Source organism: Gigantopelta aegis, chromosome 6 (genome assembly GCF_016097555.1).
Source record: "Gigantopelta aegis isolate Gae_Host chromosome 6, Gae_host_genome, whole genome shotgun sequence".
Classification (NCBI taxonomy): domain Eukaryota; kingdom Metazoa; phylum Mollusca; class Gastropoda; order Neomphalida; family Peltospiridae; genus Gigantopelta; species Gigantopelta aegis.
In genome coordinates, this window is record NC_054704.1 from 20,206,581 (window position 1) to 20,226,622 (window position 20,042).

General features: G+C 35.2%; 1 protein-coding gene across 2 annotated transcripts in view; it reads right to left on the reverse strand.

The window, feature by feature from the left end:
• Positions 1-956: 956 nt before the first annotated feature.
• LOC121374306 (centrosomal protein of 135 kDa-like) overlaps positions 957-20,042 on the reverse strand; it is a 65,545-nt gene continuing 46,459 nt past the window's right edge. For both annotated transcript variants that reach the window (XM_041501362.1, XM_041501363.1), the window contains 16 exons: positions 19,286-19,411; positions 18,076-18,168; positions 17,548-17,610; positions 17,028-17,201; positions 16,288-16,365; positions 15,499-15,650; positions 13,649-13,919; positions 13,005-13,060; positions 10,752-10,920; positions 10,054-10,164; positions 9,375-9,560; positions 8,651-8,860; positions 7,545-7,747; positions 5,426-5,530; positions 4,422-4,568; positions 957-3,852 (listed from right to left, as the gene is read on the reverse strand). In XM_041501362.1, the coding sequence (XP_041357296.1) occupies positions 3,708-3,852; positions 4,422-4,568; positions 5,426-5,530; positions 7,545-7,747; positions 8,651-8,860; positions 9,375-9,560; positions 10,054-10,164; positions 10,752-10,920; positions 13,005-13,060; positions 13,649-13,919; positions 15,499-15,650; positions 16,288-16,365; positions 17,028-17,201; positions 17,548-17,610; positions 18,076-18,168; positions 19,286-19,411 (2,289 nt within the window). In that variant the 3' untranslated portion in view covers positions 957-3,707. The remainder of the gene's footprint in view (positions 3,853-4,421; positions 4,569-5,425; positions 5,531-7,544; positions 7,748-8,650; positions 8,861-9,374; positions 9,561-10,053; positions 10,165-10,751; positions 10,921-13,004; positions 13,061-13,648; positions 13,920-15,498; positions 15,651-16,287; positions 16,366-17,027; positions 17,202-17,547; positions 17,611-18,075; positions 18,169-19,285; positions 19,412-20,042) is intronic.

Genomic DNA, 20,042 nt, shown 5'->3' on the forward strand with positions numbered 1-20,042 from the left:
ATTTATTTTAATTTGTCAAACCACTGAAATGTGTAAAACAAACATTTTTTAATGGAAAATTCAAATTTGTTTTTAATAAGTATGATGATGTGCTTCCGATTTAGATTTTTTTTTTTTAATTTGACATCATATATTTAATCAGCACAGTTTATAAAAATAATTAAATAAATGATATGTACAATCGGTGATAATGCTTTTACACTTGATTATGTATGCATTTGTACTCTTTTTTTTTTTTATAATAAAGTTACTGGTAGTCTTTATTTTTTTTATAATAAAGTTACTGGTAGTCTTTATAAGCCATGTGAAATTGACAGGGTAATGTCTTTGTTAGAGATGAAGAAAGATTATTAAAGAGTTGCTTGTTTTTTTTACAGCTACAGCTATCTTACAAAAATATTATTATGTAATATAATGATTATGTTTATTCAAATATGTTTGCCCAGATTAAAATGTTACAGCAGTAAATTAGTGCAAAAAGTTGTTGGATGGGGAAAAAGCTAATAGTTGGCATTTGTTAAATATTTGAGACGTTAACTGTATGAAATTGTTGTTAATAAACATGAAAACAACTTGCATGTTATTTTTATCTCAAACTCCATTTATTTATATTTATCGCAGGATAGTTTCAGTATATTTTAGAAATAACTTGCATTTTTATTGCAAAAAAATTAATAAACGTCTTAATTTAGTGTTTGAATGTTTTAGTTTCTGTACCAAACAGCGTTCTGTGACTACCGTATATTGCTGTGTATTAGCAGACTTATGGCATGACAGCAAAATATAAAGGTATGGTGAAAAAGTGTGATTGGGGATGGCCATGGCCCCCGCTAAGGCTATGCCAGTGACAATCAAAAACACTTGTCTGTAACTCACAATTAAATAAACAACTGTCAAACTTTAATGACAATTTCAAATGTGCTTGTCATTTTAAATATGGGAGAAAAAAACAGTGCAGTCTTTGGACATATGTTTATTAAAATTTGAGGATGTCAATGATACATTATTCACTATTTGACATTTTAAATATAAATGTTTCATCACACTTGTTCTAGATAATTGTTCCATGACATGCTTTACAGTCCTTCAGTGTCATACAACTATTCCTACACAATGTGCAGGAATACCTTTATAAAAATCACATCAGAATATTTATTACAGCAGGAATGTTGTACATACCTAAACCATCAATAACAGACCTAGATATTGTGAAATAAAAATCATAAATAGAATGTATTATACACTGGTATATTACAAATATGTATATAAATAATATTATTTTAGTAATATCAAAAATACAAAGTCCTATCTTATATAATGCTAACATCCATACATAAATAGAAATATACCGAGTTGATCCATTTAAATAACCATACAGACTAACAATTATCAACACAATTCTTTGATATCTATTCTCTAGACAAACACAGATTCAACTAAATTATCCTTTCTTGTTCAAATTCCATTTCACATTCTCTAAATTCATTTTAAATCTTGTATGTACATACAATTTTAAACAACATAATTTTAAATCTGTACCGATATTTAAATGGATGTAAGGCTATGTACTAAATGTAAAAATAAATGGACGGAATACGACACAAGGTATAGACCTTGGTCAACACCTCGGCATTTGATGAGCTCACCAATGCTTCTGTCTTCATGTTGCAACTCCTGGGAAGTTAAAAATTATCACAGAAATGCTTGTTGAGTAAGCACTAATCAACAACACAAAGATAAGGCAAAACTACGACTATCATTTCTAACTATATTTTGCGTGTCGTAGTGTATATAAGTGTTCCATTTAACAATAACCTGCTCTAATTTTTATCTACACACCACAATAAATAAAATTAAAAACAAAAAGGATGGACGGACAGATAGATACCAAAACAGAAGCCCTGTAGAATTCAGGCATCTACTTGTAATGCTATCGATAAATACTGAAGTTGGATTTCAAACTCAATTATTCTTGAGATGAATACTACAAGCAAAATGTATTCAACGTCAAAATCGGTTCAGCCATCTTTCAGGGGATGTTGAGATAATTAACCGTCTTTCAGTTGTAATGAGAAAAACAAAATTTATAACAATACTTGATCCAGACGCTGCCTAGCCTGTCCGAGCCAGTCTTTCTTCACAATCTATACTTGCAAATAGGCTCGAACAATAACCATACAAGGTAGGAACTCTGTGACAAAAAACATCTGGAATGCTCTGTCGGTTAGCTGTTCAATAGTCTTGTTCAAGGGAGACCATGATAGTCATCTTGGACTATGAATCATTAGAATAATTCATTCATACTCGGAAGCCAAGTTACCAATAAGAGATGACTTAGCACCAAATCGGAACATCGGGTAGAATACATTTATTACCAGACATTCATTAACCCCGATTTATGGATCTAAAAGAGAAGCTAAAAAGAATACACATTTATGAATGATGGTGATGATGAATGCCAGAACAGTCTATGATATACTTTCTGTAGCTGGAAGAGTAAAGGACTTAAATTAGAATGATAATTAAATATCTGCCAGCTACATTGCGATGTCATTTCTAATTATCCAAAATTACAGCACCCGTGATCATTGCTGAAAGTTTTGGGAGTTTCCAGATAATGATATTGGCAGTGCTCTGTTCCATCACAAAATAACACTTTAACAATCAATTTTGTGAACTCATATCTGAGATGGTTAAACAAATGGCATATTTACTTTTTAACAACAAATTTCAGACTTTTTCTTGGTATTGTACAACAAAAACCAAATTTTACAGTTTTAAATTGGTGCTAAATGATTAAACAGAAATGAAAGTATTATCTAGAAGTAATACCAGATGAAAAGACATTAAAAATATGAATCAGTTAGAACTTGGGGCTAAATTGAATCAATTTATGTAATGTTGCAAAACTGCAGAAACAGATTCTTACAGGAACCGTCACATGAGCATACATTGGCAGCATGTAGTGTTTTCTTTCATGACTGCAAATTGCTGGGAATGTAAAACGGTAAACATGAATCCTCAGTGTAGCTCAATTACTGAAAAGACTTGTTTTTCCTATTTTTCAACAATGCTCTGTACAAATGGAGTAGAGCAACTTATTACAAATTTCAGCTATACAGTGTCAAAAAAGTAGGATTACTTTTCCCTTGCTTAAATTATGCTCCATCACATGACCAAACAGGAAGCAGAAGACATACTGGAAGATTTCACGCCATCCACAGGATGTTTGGATGTTTGGACCAGTCTATTACAATAGGGGGGGAAATGGCAATAGTTTGAGGTCAGGTTAAGTTGAAAATAAAAATATAATGCTCGTTATATTGTGCTTTATCTGCCAAATTCTGCTGCACTGCCCAATTCACATCCACACTGCATACCAGTTGTATACAATACTAATGCACGATTGGCATCAACAGAGTTGTTACTAAATTCCATGAAATACCATATGCTGGTGTGACGGTCTCCTAATAAACCTGTCACTGCAGATCACAAAACAGATATTGATCTCCTCTACAACTCTTGTCCAGATATTAAAAGCAAATATACTGCTTTTACTACTAAATTAATATTCTACGGAGTTTTAGACAGGTTACATGCATGTCGGAGTTTACACACCAAAATCCGAGTGAGTGTAGTATTTTGGATAAAACTTTACGCCGTCTTAGCACATGGGTGAATTTCAATGACACATGTATTGAATGTCTTCACAGAACATCCTGACTGAAGCTCTTTGGTGTGGTGTTCAATGCATCTTCGCCCATTGTCAGCAGGCTATTTCTATCTCTATATCGCTCGGGTGATCTCGGCCGGCCATACGAACTTAACATAGAAATTTCTGAATTTCTGTACCTGCAAACGAAAAACAATACCTAATTAAGAGAGATAGTGTGTGTGATAAACATGATTCATAATGAATTGGTTTTTCCTTTTTGATATCTTTGCATCTTAATTTTTAACAATAATAATTTGGATATATAAAACATATTCAAACATTGTATAATAAAAATGCAGTTATTACAGGACAATAAAGGGACATACCCTAGTTTTTAAACACTAAGGCATATTTTTTACTATTGGAGCCGTTTTTGATAACTGAAATCATACTTTACTTAGATTTTATTGTACATTCGAAGTGTTTTGGTCATCCTGGTGTTTTTAATATCACAAAATGCATTTCTCATATTTTTAAAAATGCACGTGCGTCTGAGAAGTAACAGTTATGGAGTCATGTTTTAGTATATTTTAGAGGGTATTTCACCATTTCAAAGTCACAGACTCGTGCTTCACTCAATTGTAACTTTATCCAAATGTGTTACTGGTTTGTGGATTAACCAGACTTAGTCTGCATTTTTATGGGCTGAAACTAGGGTCTGTCCCTTTAAAAAAAACATATTGTATGTGCAAATAATAAAATGTACCTGGGAGGACTACCGGATCGAGATCGAGATCTGGATCGTGACCTCGCCGGACTATATGTTCTTGATGCTCGGGTAGAGCTGGTAAACTCGGATATCAACACGGGCGGAGAAATGCCATGACGTCTCATTTCTTGAACTGCTCGCTCCCTGAAGCAAAACAGCAAAAATTCATTACAATGAGAAACATTGTTTAGAAGAAAAAGGTGGTGTTTCTATTAAAAATATAAATTACTTTTATATTATTATCTCAGTGCTTATATGTCAGTGAATCACAGCATAGATCACTTGTTGTTGAAAAGTAAGTGGATTCTAATTTAAAATTTTACATATCGTTTTTGTAAAATAGATTATATTTAAGGAAGGAAATGTTTTATTTAACGATGCACTCAACACATTTATTTACAGTTATATGCCAGCAGACATGGTTAAGGACCACACAGATACTGAGAGGAAACCTGCTGTCGCCACTTCATGGGCTACTCTTTTCAATTAGCAGCATGGGATCTTTTAAATGCAACATCCTCCAGATAGGATAGTACATACCACAGCATTTGTTACACCAGTTGTGGAGCACTGACTGGAATGAGAAATAGCCTAATGGATCCACTGATGGGGATCGATCCTAGACTGACCACGCATCAAGCGAATGCTTTACCACTGGGCTATGTCCCGCCCCAGATTATATTTAACTGCATAATATTATTGACAAAAGGCACTCTATTTTGGTGTCATTTTTCTTTTTTCATTACAGTTTTAGGATGTTTAGGTCTTTACTTTTTTACACATACAAAAAATGCAACAAGATTATATTTAACACAACTTTAAAGAATGCAAAACAAAGAAAAAAGGAAGGAAATGCGTGTTCTAATTTTATTTTATTACCAAATTATTCAAATCAACAAAATAAATAGCTTAGAATACTTTCAGTTGTTCCAACTACAAATGTTTTAGCATCTCCATAAGATGGGTGCAAAATAGGAAGAATTTTGTTTTCTAAAGATTACCTCTCGAATCGTTCATTAGTAAGCTGTCTACGCAACCTCTCCACATCGCCTTCCAGTTCAACATTCCTCGTCCTCAGAGACGCTATCTCTCGACTCTGGCTTTGACTACAAAAGAAGATAGTCAAATATTAGCTAACATTAAACAGCAAAACTTAAACACAGAATCCTCTACAACATACTAGTCTAACAAAACAAAGTGTCTCTGGCTTCAAGTCAATTCCCAGTGCTATTTACAAATGTAGTAACAGATATTTAAAACATCTTGCAAATTTAAAAGAAAATGGTTAATAACTTTTGGCCGTATCCATTCACTAACCAAAAAGATTTCTTACATATGTAAACATTTTCTTTCACATAATTTGTTTGTTTAGCTACTATAAACACAAGGACAACAAGAAACACAATAATATAAGAAAAACATTGTCAATAAGAAAGACATGTTTTATTTAACGACACACTCGACACATTTTATATACGGTTATATGGTGTCAGACATATGGTTAAGGGCCACATAGATATTGAGAGAGGAAACCCGCTGTCGCCACTTCATGGGCTACTCTTTTCGATTAGCAGCAAGGGATCTTTTATATGCACCATCCCACAGACAGGGTAGTACATACCACGGCCTTTGATATACCAGTCGTGGTGCACTGGCTGCAACAGGAAATAGTTATTAATAAGGTTAATGGTAAAAAAGCTGCAATAGCTGAACAAGGGGACTGGCTAAGTGAGGGGTGGGGTTTAATACAAGACAACACATACATTTTGCTCTCGTTGAGTGACAGCCTGAGCAATGTTTGACAACAGATCTATATTCACACACACAACACAACACGTACATTTTGCTCTCGTTGAGTGAAAGCCTGAGCAATGTTTGACAACAGATCTATATTCACACACACAAAACAACACGTACATTTTGCTCTCGTTGAGTGAAGCCTGGCAATGTTTGACAACAGATCTATATTCACACACACAACACAACACATACATTTTGCTCTCGTTGAGTGACAGCCTGGCAATGTTTGACAACAGATCTATATTCACACACACAAAACAACACGTACATTTTGCTCTCGTTGAGTGACAGCCTGAGCAATGTTTGACAACAGATCTATATTCACACACACAAAACAACACGTACATTTTGCTCTCATTGAGTGACAGCCTGGCAATGTTTGACAACAGATCTATATTCACACACACAACACAACACATACATTTTGCTCTCGTTGAGTGACAGCCTGGCAATGTTTGACAACAGATCTATATTCACACACACAAAACAACACGTACATTTTGCTCTCGTTGAGTGACAGCCTGAGCAATGTTTGACAACAGATCTATATTCACACACACAAAACAACACGTACATTTTGCTCTCGTTGAGTGACAGCCTGGCAATGTTTGACAACAGTGACAGCCTGAGCAATGTTTGACAACAGATCTATATTCACACACACAACACAACACATACATTTTGCTCTCGTTGAGTGACAGCCTGGCAATGTTCGACAACAGATCTATATTCACACACACAACACAACACGTACATTTTGCTCTCATTGAGTGACAGCCTGAGCAATGTTTGACAACAGATCTATATTCACACACACAACACAACACGTACATTTTGCTCTCGTTGAGTGACAGCCTGAGCAATGTTTGACAACAGATCTATATTCACACACACAAAACAACACGTACATTTTGCTCTCGTTGAGTGACAGCCTGAGCAATATTTGACAACAGATCTATATTCACACACACAACACAACACGTACATTTTGCTCTCGTTGAGTGACAGCCTGAGCAATGTTTGACAACAGATCTATATTCACACACACAACACAACACATACATTTTGCTCTCGTTGAGTGACAGCCTGGCAATGTTTGACAACAGTGACAGCCTGAGCAATGTTTGACAACAGATCTATATTGACACACACAATACAACACGTACATTTTGCTCTCGTTGAGTGACAGCCTGAGCAATGTTTGACAACAGATCTATATTGACACACACAATACAACACGTACATTTTGCTCTCGTTGAGTGACAGCCTGAGCAATGTTTGACAACAGATCTATATTCACACACACAAGACAAGACGTACATTTTGCTCTCGTTGAGTGACAGCCTGTCCTTCAACATCTGCACCTCGGCCTCCTTCTCCTGCAGGGACAGCTGGAACTGGAACTCCTTCTCGCGGTTGTTCTGGAGCAGACCCTCGAGGTTCTTGTTGTTGCTGCGCTCTGTGTCCTGCTGGTTCTTCAACAGGTTCGCCTCTTGCTGCAGGTCCTCGATCTGGCTCTGGAGCTGCAAGTCACAACATGTACAAACCATCAATCAGAGCACACATTTTTGAAGCCATCTTGAATGATATTGTAAAACCATCGGGGGATATGATGTGTGTCACAGTGATGCCATGGCCTCTGACAGTTTTACAGTGTTGTAGTGGTAAGAGAGCTTCAAACATATGGGGCCAATCTATGCTTTTGATGTTACTTAAAATCATATATTCTTTTTCTGTATTTGTGAAGTTTAATGTTCCCAATTCATTAAAAAAAAGTTGAAATTGTAAACAGAAACCATGACAGCTATATCAAAGGATAAGGTATGTGCTGTCCTGTCTGTGGGTAATGTGTATATAAATGCTGCTAACAAACAAATGTAGCTGGTTTCCTCTGCCATATGTTTGACATCCATTACCCGATAAGTAATTAATCAAAAAACTTCACTCATATTGATGGCCCCCGAGTTTACACCTCAGTATCATCTCGACCCAGAGTGAATTTTAATGGGTCAGGAAGTAGGAGTAAAATAATTATATTGACCTCTATCTCACTTACAACAAATAATTACCCATTAACCCATTGTCAAAGACAGCCCATATAGCTGTGGCGTGTGTCCAGGACATCAAGCTAAAACCATAATGGCAACATCAAGTTAAAATTAATGAATGCCAAAAAAACTTAAATTAGATGGAGCAGGTAAAAGTAAAATGTTACAAATGGAAGGTTTTTCTTTTCAGTAACCTTACTTATTTAATACTAAAATTTAAATATGAACCACAAAGATAATCCCAGTTAATACAAAACAAAAAAACTAAATTTCAATAACCTCTCTTATATAATTCAAAAATTTAAATCTTAACCACAAAAATAAAACCAGTTTAAACAAAAGAAAAACCCCAAGCCAGGTTAACTTTCTCTCTGTTACCTGTTCTCTGTCTAGCTGTGCTGATGTAAGCTGTCTCTGCAGCGTCTCTTTGGTCACCTCCAGTCGGCTGCAGAGTTCTCGAACTGCCGTCAAGTCCGCAAATACATTCTGCTTTTCATCCTCGGACTGTCTCAGGTTTTCCTCCAGGTTGGCCACAGAACGGGTTAAATTAGACACCTGGATTTCATACGTCTGCTGCACCTGGAGATGCTGTTTGAACAAAACAGAACACAGATTAGATATCTTTAATTAAAACTTGGATCATAATTATAACACTGGCCTCAAGACTAAAACTACATTTAGTGTTTATGTTAAAGTCTGAATATTAAGAGCTTCATTTGCTTTGAAAATATTGTATTAAACAAAGATGTAGTAGACTTGTAGAGTCACAAGTATCTCTTAAATAACCAATACTAAGTTTACTCGCAAGGATTTTTTTATTGTGACTGAGAAGTTATTTTGTTATCTGCCTGGTCTAAAAAATAGAAAGTGAACATGCCAAAATGAAGGTTCTTGAACAATACCACATTCACATTTTCTCTCATCTATATCACTTGAGAAGTGCAAAGAATATACAGATACATTTTTTTAGAAAAGTATGTTCATTAAGAATAAAATTACCAAGTATGATTAAAAGAAAATTGAAAACAATAAGAGAAAAACATGTTTATATTTCCTATGGTATTTTAATTTTATATGTGTATTTAATAAAATATCCCCAAACCTCCTGTATTTCTCTCTCCAGGTTATCGTTCTTATCCCGGTATCGTCTGAGTTCCGAGTCTTTGGTCATGAGTTCGAGGCGAAGGTTCGACCCTTCGCTCTCCAGCTGGTGTGAGGTAGTCTGGTACTGCTCAGCCTCCATCGACAGGCGGCGGTACTGCTCCAGCAGATCAGAGCGCTCTTGTTCCTGAAAGCAGAAATATTCACAATCAAACTTAAACACTGTTACTCTTTCTTCAGGTATATTTATGACACACTCATTTAGAACAGTCATTATACAATTACTATTATTAATAACTATAGTATTGTTTCACTTTGATATGATGCAAGACTCTTTATAGCAGTTATAATTATTTATAAATTATTTAAATGTTTACACAAAACAAAAACGAAATAAGGTTCAAGTCAAGTTGAGACTAGTTCAAGTAAAGTAATTTTAGTTCCCATGAGAACTCCCTCCAATTTTTTTCACATTGAGGTGATGAAATGACCTGAAATATATCACACACACTGAAACACTCATCCCAAAATATAACAATATGAAACTAGTTGATAAAGTACAGTCATCTTCTGACAATACAGCTTGTTGATTCTAGTTGATACAGTTACCAGTTAAAGCAATTACTTATATCTGTGAATGTGCCAAACCAGCTTCACTGCATGTTGCACTCACACCTTACCTTTGATGACAGCACATCTTCTGTTCTTTTAACTTCCAGAATGTATTCCTGTACCTGAGTCTTCAACACTTCTCTCTCCTCCAGCAGATCCTGCAGTTCCTGGTTCAGGGTCTGAAACACAAATCACCAGGTCTTAACGTAGCGCCAGATAGTGCAAGTGCCTTGTATGAGAGTAGCTGATTGTGACAGGACAAACATGACGATTTCATCGTTTGCGATGCAGTAGGCTATTCTCGTATGAGGCACTCATATTGTGTGACATCGCAGATCATTACAGATCTTATGTAAGCACATCATTGTTGATACATGCAATACCTAATTATACATTCAATTTAGGTATTTGTCCAAACTGTAGTATTGCACTTCAAAAAAAAACAAAAAAAAAAAAACATATTACTTAGGTACTGTGATGTAAAAAAACCCACAGCTGGCTCGTAATGTGTACCTGATCAAGCAAATTAAATTAGAATGATTGTTTTCTCTGTAACTTCAGTAAACTCATTGTTATTTTGCTGGGGGTGGGGGGAGGGAGTTGTGTGTGTGTGTGTGTGTGTGTGTGTGTGTGTGTGTGTGTGTGTTTGTTGTTTTATTTTGTTTTGTTATTTTTTTAATACTTGAATGTATTAAAAATGCTGGATCAATTAGTGTTTTACATACACAAACCATATTGGCAGAAAGACTGACAACAGAAAATGTACCTGATTTTCTTTGGTCATGACGCCCAAGTCGTCCTGCAGTCTCCTGTTCTCCCTGAGTGCTATGTCCTTGCTGCGGCTTGTTTCAGTGAGGTCCTCGCTCATCGAGTCCAACTGGCGGCGCATGCTCTTCAGCTCACGGTCCTTCAGACACAGATTGTCATTAGCATGTCTGCCAACAAAACAAACAAGATCATTACTATAGGTTACAGTTAAAATCAAAACAAACAAGATCATTACTATAAGTTACAGTTAAAATCAAAACAAACAAGATCATTACTATAGGTTACAGTTAAAATCAAAACAAACAAGATCATTACTATAGGTTACAGTTAAAATCAAAATTTAACAACAAGAAACAAAACAATCACTCTTTGCCCAGCAAATATGTTGGAAAAAATAGAATCTAAAAATCTAAAAAAATTATCTAAAATTATTTGATACCTACATACTATATTAGATTCATATAATGAAGATTTATAATATTTATCCTGCAACCACCGTTTCTACTGACAGAATATGACGATGCATAAAGTATAATCATATCCTGCTACTAGTAGAATATGACTTTTGAAGTCAATCATGTGATGAGTGACGTCACACACATAGCCTACATTACAAAATCGCTCATTTGACCTCTAGGTCATCGTACAATGTGGCTGAAATAACAGAAATAATAGCTTTTCCCCTTAATTTTTTATGTTCTACTGGATAAAAATAATAACTAATTAATGACATTGGATATCTGCTTTATCCTGTTCAGGCCGAATCAGAAATTCCACTTGGCACAGCCTCTCGGAATTTCCCATTCTTACCGTCACAGGATAAAGCAAATATCCGATGTCATTAATTATTATTTGAAGTTTTACTTCAAACTGAGTTTATAATGCATATGAACGGGGCCCCTCCAAACATGTACAACGAATCCCTATTTGAGAGCTACTTTCACAGTTATTTATATAATTTTTGCATGGTAACCACCTTAACCAATCAGATTTGAGAATGCCTATTCTGTGCACTCCCTACTGAAGCTACATTATTATGCAGATATTTACATATACATGCAGGGCCACACAATCTCAGCCAATCAGGCACAAGTATCCTGTGCTCATATCCAGAGATTCGCAGATTGCAAGTAGTCATTCATATTCTGTGCTTCATGGTCATGTATATTAGTAAGAGTGTTTTTTTTTAAATGTCTAACCGCCAGCATCCCCACGCATCCACCTTATAAATAAGATATTTCGTACAGGCTATTTAAAGAGTAGATGGAACTTTCACTTGCCCCCAAGAATATCTTCCATCTTACATGTATATATTATATGGATAAATATATTTTTTGTTGGTAGTTTCTATATGGTTATACATATGTATGTGTGTATGTTTATAAATGTTTCGATATAAATGTAGTTATTATAAGTACAGATGTTGAGTTAAATGTAACTCAGTTATAATTAGTATGTAGGTATTAGGAAAAGTAATGTGAATCGTAACCGGCTAGCGGACCACCAAACCTATCAGGCTGGGCTCCGCCCAGGGTAACACACACTGCCAGCTGAAGTCATGCCATAACGGATCTTGCAGTTTGTAAACAATTACACTGTCAGCTGAGGTCACTCTCGTGACTGATCTTGCAGTTCGTAAACAATGACACTGTCGGCTGAGGTCACTCTCATGACTGATCTTGCAGTTCGTAAACAATTACACTGTCGGCTGAGGTCACTCTCATGACTGATCTTGCAGTTTGTAAACAATTACACTGTCGGCTGAGGTCACTCTCGTGACTGATCTTGCAGTAAACAATTAAAGACACTGTCGGCTGAGGTCACTCGTGACTGATCTTGCAGTCATATATTTCTATCAACTTCTAAACCCATTTTTTAACTTTTATATGGTGTCAGTAGTTCTCTTTACATTTCTGTTCAAGCATTGGGTGCAGTTGTGTGACAGATTCATGTATCCCACAGTAAAACTCATAGCAACTACAACTGCACCCCGTTTGTGCCAAAGAATAAATATATGAAAGATATACTCATGTTGTTCTTGTGTGATTATAAACTAATTATTCTCTATATAAATTTAAAATAAAATTAAGTGTTTAAAAAGATGTTTTTAATCAAATTAAAAATATCTTTCCAGAAAAAGATATATGCTCTGATATTATGCTGTTGTGTCTGCTGAAGTGTGTATAAAAAGACTGGTGATTAAACATTTCATGGAGTATATATTTCAATAACATAAACACAAATTACTTACTCTAGCTGTGCTTCTAATTCAGAAACTCTGGTTTTCAAATCACTTATATGCCTGTCCTGCAATAACAATACAAAAAATTAATACATGCAAAAAATAAATATTATTCGAATCATGTAAAATCTAATGTTAACAAAAAGAAATATTACTCTTTGGAGAGATGTGGCTAAAGTGAAGTATCTAAAAAAAAAAAAAAAATTCGCAATCCATGTTTTATTTTAAACTGTCTGGATCAGTGTGACATTGATCATGGTTTTATGCATAGAGGAACAAGAACATTGACAGAAAATACCCTCTATGCAGTTTGTTATTCAGGTCGGCGAACAAACGTTTCTTTTAATTCATGCAACCAGCTACCCACCTTTCCATGCAGTTCATTATTCGACTGAGCGAACAAACATTTCTTTTACTTCATTCAACCAGCTACCCACCTTTCCATGCAGTTCATTATTCGACTGAGCGAACAAACATTTCTTTTACTTCATTCAACCAGCTACTCCCCTTTCCATGCAGTTCGTTACTGAGCTGAGCAAACAACAATTTCTTTTAATTCATTCGACCAGCTACCCACCTTTCGACCAGCTACCCACCTTTCGACTAGCTACCCCCCTTTCAACCAGTTACCCACCTTTTAACCAGCTACTCACCTTTCCGTGCAGTTCGTTATTGAGCTGAGCGAGTTTCTCCGTCTTCTCGTCTACAGTGAGCTGCAGTGAGTCTTTCTCGCGGTCCAGTGAGCTGATCGTGCTCCTCATCTGACTGTTCTCGTCCTTGGTGAGCGTGAGCGCGCGGTTGATCTCGGACAGATGCTCCTCCAGCGAGACCGCCCGCGTCTCCTGAGACTGCAGCTCATTCTCGCGTCGACTCAAACGACGCTGCGTCTCCTCCAGGGATTTCTCAGCTTCCTCAGCCAGCATCCTGTAATTAGTGTAAATATTGACATGTGATACAAGCAGCCTGACCTACCAACTCTAGCATTATGACAAAAAGTGATCAAATCTTACAGTGACATTGAAAATGAGGGACCACTTCAACCATTTTTTTTTAAGATTATCACATTCATTCAACTTGCAGGTATTAGTGTATATTGAACACTTCCATGCTGCTTTTTGAATTTTCATAATTTACTTTTAATAATGTAGCATATCTGCTACATTGGGCATTTAAGGAATATGTAGCATACACATGTATATGCTACAAGACCATAAGGTGAAATAATTTTTGTATTGGACACTTGATAGAAAGTAAGTTGTCTTCGTATTAGTTTATTTAGTTAGAAGGAAACGTTTGCCTTCATGCCCCTCCAACTTGTTTTGGTGTCCAATTTTTTTTATATTAAACTTGCTGTGCTCCCCAAAAAATTAAATTCGACCCTGGGAAGCTACCACTTCACTCACCATCACTCCCTTAAAACATCTTAAATGACTCCCATAATGTTGTCAGGGAAGTAATTAATCACTCTGCTAAATTTTGTTTCATGTCAAGGTCTGCAAAAAGCAGTTACAAATTCTTAAAAGTTTAATGCTTGACAATATATATTTTTTGTATTTATTTTGAGTACTTGGACACTAGAGGGTTAAAATAAATGAATGCCACTCTCCCAGGACTGGCGTGACAGAATGAAGCTTGTTCGTGGCTGCAATGTCCTAATCATCTTGCCAAGTCAAACATATATATTGGTTAATATGATATTTAAAACTACTAATGTGTAAGTCACAAAGAATATATTTATAAATGTTGTAAATGTAAACTGCTGTAAATAACATTATTTGTATGGGCATTTTAGCACGTTTTGTTTTGCATCCTGGTATAACTGACCTGACACTTTATGTGTCAACAAGCAGCCCGTCTTCGCTAGATATGATTTTTCATGTTATATTTTGTGTCATTTCTAGATAATAAAATGCTGGGTTTTAAAAAAATAATTCCTAAGGGCACAGTGACAAACCAGATAAGGCAGCTGGGCATTTTTCTTGCCGTTGACACAGTAATATTTTAGGGGCATAACGGCAAGTAAGGAGGGCACCTACGGCAATTTCCGTTGATGCCATGGTGAAATTCGAACCCTGGCTTCCCATAAATGGCAAGGTCTGTCTATGATAAAAACTAATTTTTAAAACTTATCATAATAATATTCCATTCCACCCACTCTCTAAACAATAAGACTAAAAATATTCAAAGATTCTTAATTATAAAACACAGATGTTGTTGTTCAGTTTATATTAAAATAAAAACATTTAGTTCTATAGGCCTGTGACTTGTTGCAAGCTGCCTCTTCGAGAACCTCACTTAGCTTTTATTGTTCAGTTTATACCATAATCAAAATAATCAGTTCAACGCATTGTCAACTATTGTGATATTCAAATCACTTCATCTGCATAGCCTGTGACTTGCTATGAGATGCCGTCTCGGGAGCCCTGCATAGCTTTTGTTATTATAAACAAACAGATTGGTTCTGCATCGAAAAGACTGATTCTACATGGTGATGTTAACTCACTTCATCTGCATGGCCTGCGACTTGCTGCGGGACGCCTCCTCGAGAGCCTCGCTCAGCTTGAGGGACGTGTCTTTGATCTGCTCCTCCATGATCTTCATGTCGTCCTTCAAGTTGTTCAGTCTCAGACTCAATTCACTCCGCTCAGCCTCCACCTGCAACACAGCACAGTAATACACACAATAACAGATGTGTGCTGAATATCATGGCAATCATTGAAATGTTTATAACTTATGGTGTATTGTTGATCCAAATTTGTTTTAAAGTTTGTTTTGTTTAATGACATCACTAGAGCACATTAATTTATTAATCATTGGCTATTGGATGTTAAATATATGCAATTAGATTATTTAAGAGAGGAAACCCGCTATATTTTTCTATTAGCAGCAAGGGATCTTATATATGCACCATCCAACAGACAGGACAGCAAATACCATGGTCTTTGATATACCAGTCGTGGTGCACTGGCTGGATGTTGTTGATTACTACAATCCTCAATGATCCAGTACTCAAAGTTTTATAATCTTAAATTTTTTACAGTTTAACATGATATTGGCTAAGTTTTCATCTGGTGATTTTTATCAATATTTTATAGCTCTGTCAACAATTATTTGGCTTCTTACAACTGATAACTAATTTTTAAAATCTAAGATAACAAATTTTGCTTTTTATATTTTTATACACATTAGAAATAATATGTAATGATTTATTCACTTTTAAACATTTCTAATTGTTCTTGATAATATTTACTGTCAGCGTAACAACACCAAAAAAATTAAAAAATTCACAAACCGTGTGTAGCGTATTTTCCAAGTCTTCAATTTTCTGCTCCAGTTTAGCTCTGTCAGAGAGTGAAGTCTCTGTAGCAATCTAAGAAAAAAAAATTTAATATCCCATAAGTATGTCTGCTACAATTGACCATTACACGGCAGGATAGGTGATATTATTTCTGTCCTTATACATTTAAGTGCATATGGATTTAAATAGCTATATAAATTCCATGATACAAAACTTGCTAGTTTTTGAAATAGTAATTGTTTTAAAGATGAGTTCATGAAAAAACCCCACTACTTCTCAATAAAAAATAATACAATAATTTAAAAAAAAGAAGTAAAAGGCAACCTAAAAACATGATGGATTTGTAACATGGTAATTAACTATATGTCTCAAAAGACTACTTTAAAATATAATTCACCAAACTAAGTTTACTGACATACACTGTAACATTAAATAACAAAATGGATTTGTATACATGGTAATTAACTATATATATATAAAAGATGAAAAGATAAATTTATCACACTAAATTCTACCTTATGATAACAGAAGTTACAAATCTATGCAGCAAGTATTACCAAAAGCTTGTTTTGTTTCATGAAACCACTAGAGACCATCAACTGATTAATTATCAGCTATTGGATGTCAAACACTTGTTAACTCTGACAGTCTTCAGAGGCAACCTGATACATTTTTCAACAGCCTTTGATATAACGGCTGTGGAACAGTGGGTGGGATGGGAAAACAGCTCTCACCTTCAGTCTTTCTCTCAGACTGTCTCTCTCGGTGCACATTCGCCTGAGGTCCGCGATGGCATCGTCGCGCTCATTTTCTACTCGACGCAGTACAGCCTGGGCAGCTAGGGAGGTCTTGGGAGACTTGGGAGATGCAACCAGTTCTCTTCGGACTCTCATCAACTCTTCTTGCGTCTGCCGAACAAAAATGTCATTGTAACATAGTGAGACCAAATCTAAAGGATTACTTGGCTAAAATTAACCAAAATGATTTTTTAAAGTCCCGATTAATTTCCTCCCAAACAAATTTTACAAATTCATACCTTCTGACATCAATACGAAAGAGTGAACTGAAGTATAGAAAACCTTTCTTTTGAGTACTATTTCATAACAAAAATAATTTATTTTTAAATGCCTTTTTGAAAACCAAACGTTGTTACAATTTTACTATTAGGCAGCACGTAAAACGTTCCAATTTATTAAACAGGTTAATATCTCAAATTATTTTACAAGTATATAGACAATATATCCAGTAGCTTACCTCATCATACATGTTATTAAGCCTGTCTCTCTCACAGGTTAGAACTTTAACATTTGCTTGGATCTGAAATTCAATTATGCAATGTCATAAATATTTAATAAAATAAAATTAAATACTTAAAGGTACACAACTCTACTAAAAATAAAACAATTACTAAAATATGTTAAAAATAGGTGATTCTTTTTAACAAAGACATGCATGCATTCAGAATACAAACTAACTGACATCACATGATAAGCATATCACCTCTAACAATCTCATAAAGTAGAACATGGTAATTTAATGAAAGAGAACAGTGGTTTTAATTTATCTGTTACGCGTACATCATATTGACCAGCAATATGATTCTCGTCCAACTTGATACCCAATCTATAAAATCCAAGCAATTAGATTCATTAAAATATTTGAAGTTGTTCACATGTTGAATACTACAGCATGAAATTCCAGTATTCTTAGGTTTTATTTAGCCAAGAAACACCAAATGTTTCCTGTGATATTCCTGGACAACAGACAATAAAGCTAACACACCTCAGCCATATGTCGCTCGAACTTGTCCAGCAAGCCCTTCAGTTCATCCCGTTCTCTTGTCAACCTCGCCACTTCAGCCTCTTCCTTAACACTCTGTATATATATATAAAAATAAAATATGTTTAGAACTGTATTAGCATATAAAACAATAAAACACAAATAAAACAACCATCTACTACTTCATGGTTATGTACTATTTGTATAATAAATTATATGTACCTAACAGACTTGTATGATAAATAAACACACACACACACACAATCTCTCTCTCCCTCCCTCCCTCTCTCTACAGACATGTGGATCTCTTTTCTATCTATATATAACACTCATATTTTATAAGGCATGACTGTTTTAAAACAGTTTGATTAGATACTACATAAGGACATATTACTATAAATAATCACAAAATAAACATGAGATTTAAGATAATATCTTATAATATTCTATATCTGGCTTATTGTATATGAGTTAATAAATTATGTCATATCTAATGATGTGACAGTTTTCTTTTGGCTGGTGTGAACACACAACATGCCTGATTAGACAAAAACCTGGCAATGTTTGTCAGACTGCCATAACTGCAAGTACACGTTTACGGTAGAGTAAACACATGATCTGGTGCCTGGGAGGAAAATACAAAAACAAACTGCATACTATGAGCAGTAAGAAATGACATTAATGACACTAATGGTGATGGTATAACTGATTTTCATGCTAATATTCAACAAAAGTTCAAGCTCAATATCACCTGGGACACAATTTAGCTGCCTGGAAGTCATGTTACTGCCACCAACTTAATGAATAAATCTATTAAATCTATTTTTGGGTTAAAGTTCAAGCACGCTGACCTGGACACACATCTCAACTATATCAGCCATCTGTTTAGGACAGAGGTTAATAATTAGGAGAGAAGAAAAATCAGTGTCTTGGCTCTCTTTAATGAACTGTTAAAACTCATTCTTGGCAAAAGCCGATACTGTGATGCAAACACCACACATATCAGTCTATGATTTAACCACTACACCACCGAGGCCAATCCTTTGATATGAACAGATAAATATCTTTCATACTTGCCCACAGACATAATACCAAATGTTGCATTGGCTGGAAGATAATGTAACAAAAACAATGTGCCGAGGGAATCGAACCTACGACCACTGAGCTATGAGAGGCTGCTAGATTTAAGCTAAGGTGTGGTCGCCATGCCTACCTTTGATGGAGAGAATCGCACAGGTGTGCCAGATCGCTTATTAAGTTTCAGAACTTCGTATTCTTTCTTATAATAATCCCTCTCTTCTTCTAGCACCCGCAGAATAGTTTCATACTGCATAATGGACTGGAATGAAAAGTAAAATCATTTAGACATAAACAACAAATGGGAGCTACAATAAACAGTAAAAATTGAAGAATGAAATGTAAAGAAACACAATATTATCCAACACGGGACTTACAGTTTTATTGTAACAAGTGATTAATGGCCTCTAAAGAAAATGTAAATAGAGAATAATACATGAGTGGCCGTTAGATACCATTTATCTCACGAGTTATTTTAAAATGTATCTAATGAGTTGTGAGATAGATTGTATCTAACGGACACAAATGTATTATTCTAATTCTTACATATCCTCAAAAACCAGATTTTAAGCAAATTTTAACATATTTTTTTACTAAAAGTTATTTACAGCCATTGCATTTGTAGCTGACTTACATGTCACAGACATATGATTGTCAGGTTAACTATACATCACAGTCTAATCGATTTCCATTGTGCTGGTTTTTTATTGGATGTATGGCATTGGTGACCTGGTCATCACCTAGGAGCAGCCAGTCATATGACATGTGGACATGTATTAACAGGTATGTGCAATCATAAATAACACATGGTATTCTCACCAACTAATGTTTAAGAATATCATTTAAGCACTGTCCAGTATTAAAATACAGTGCACCAATAACAACTGTGACCA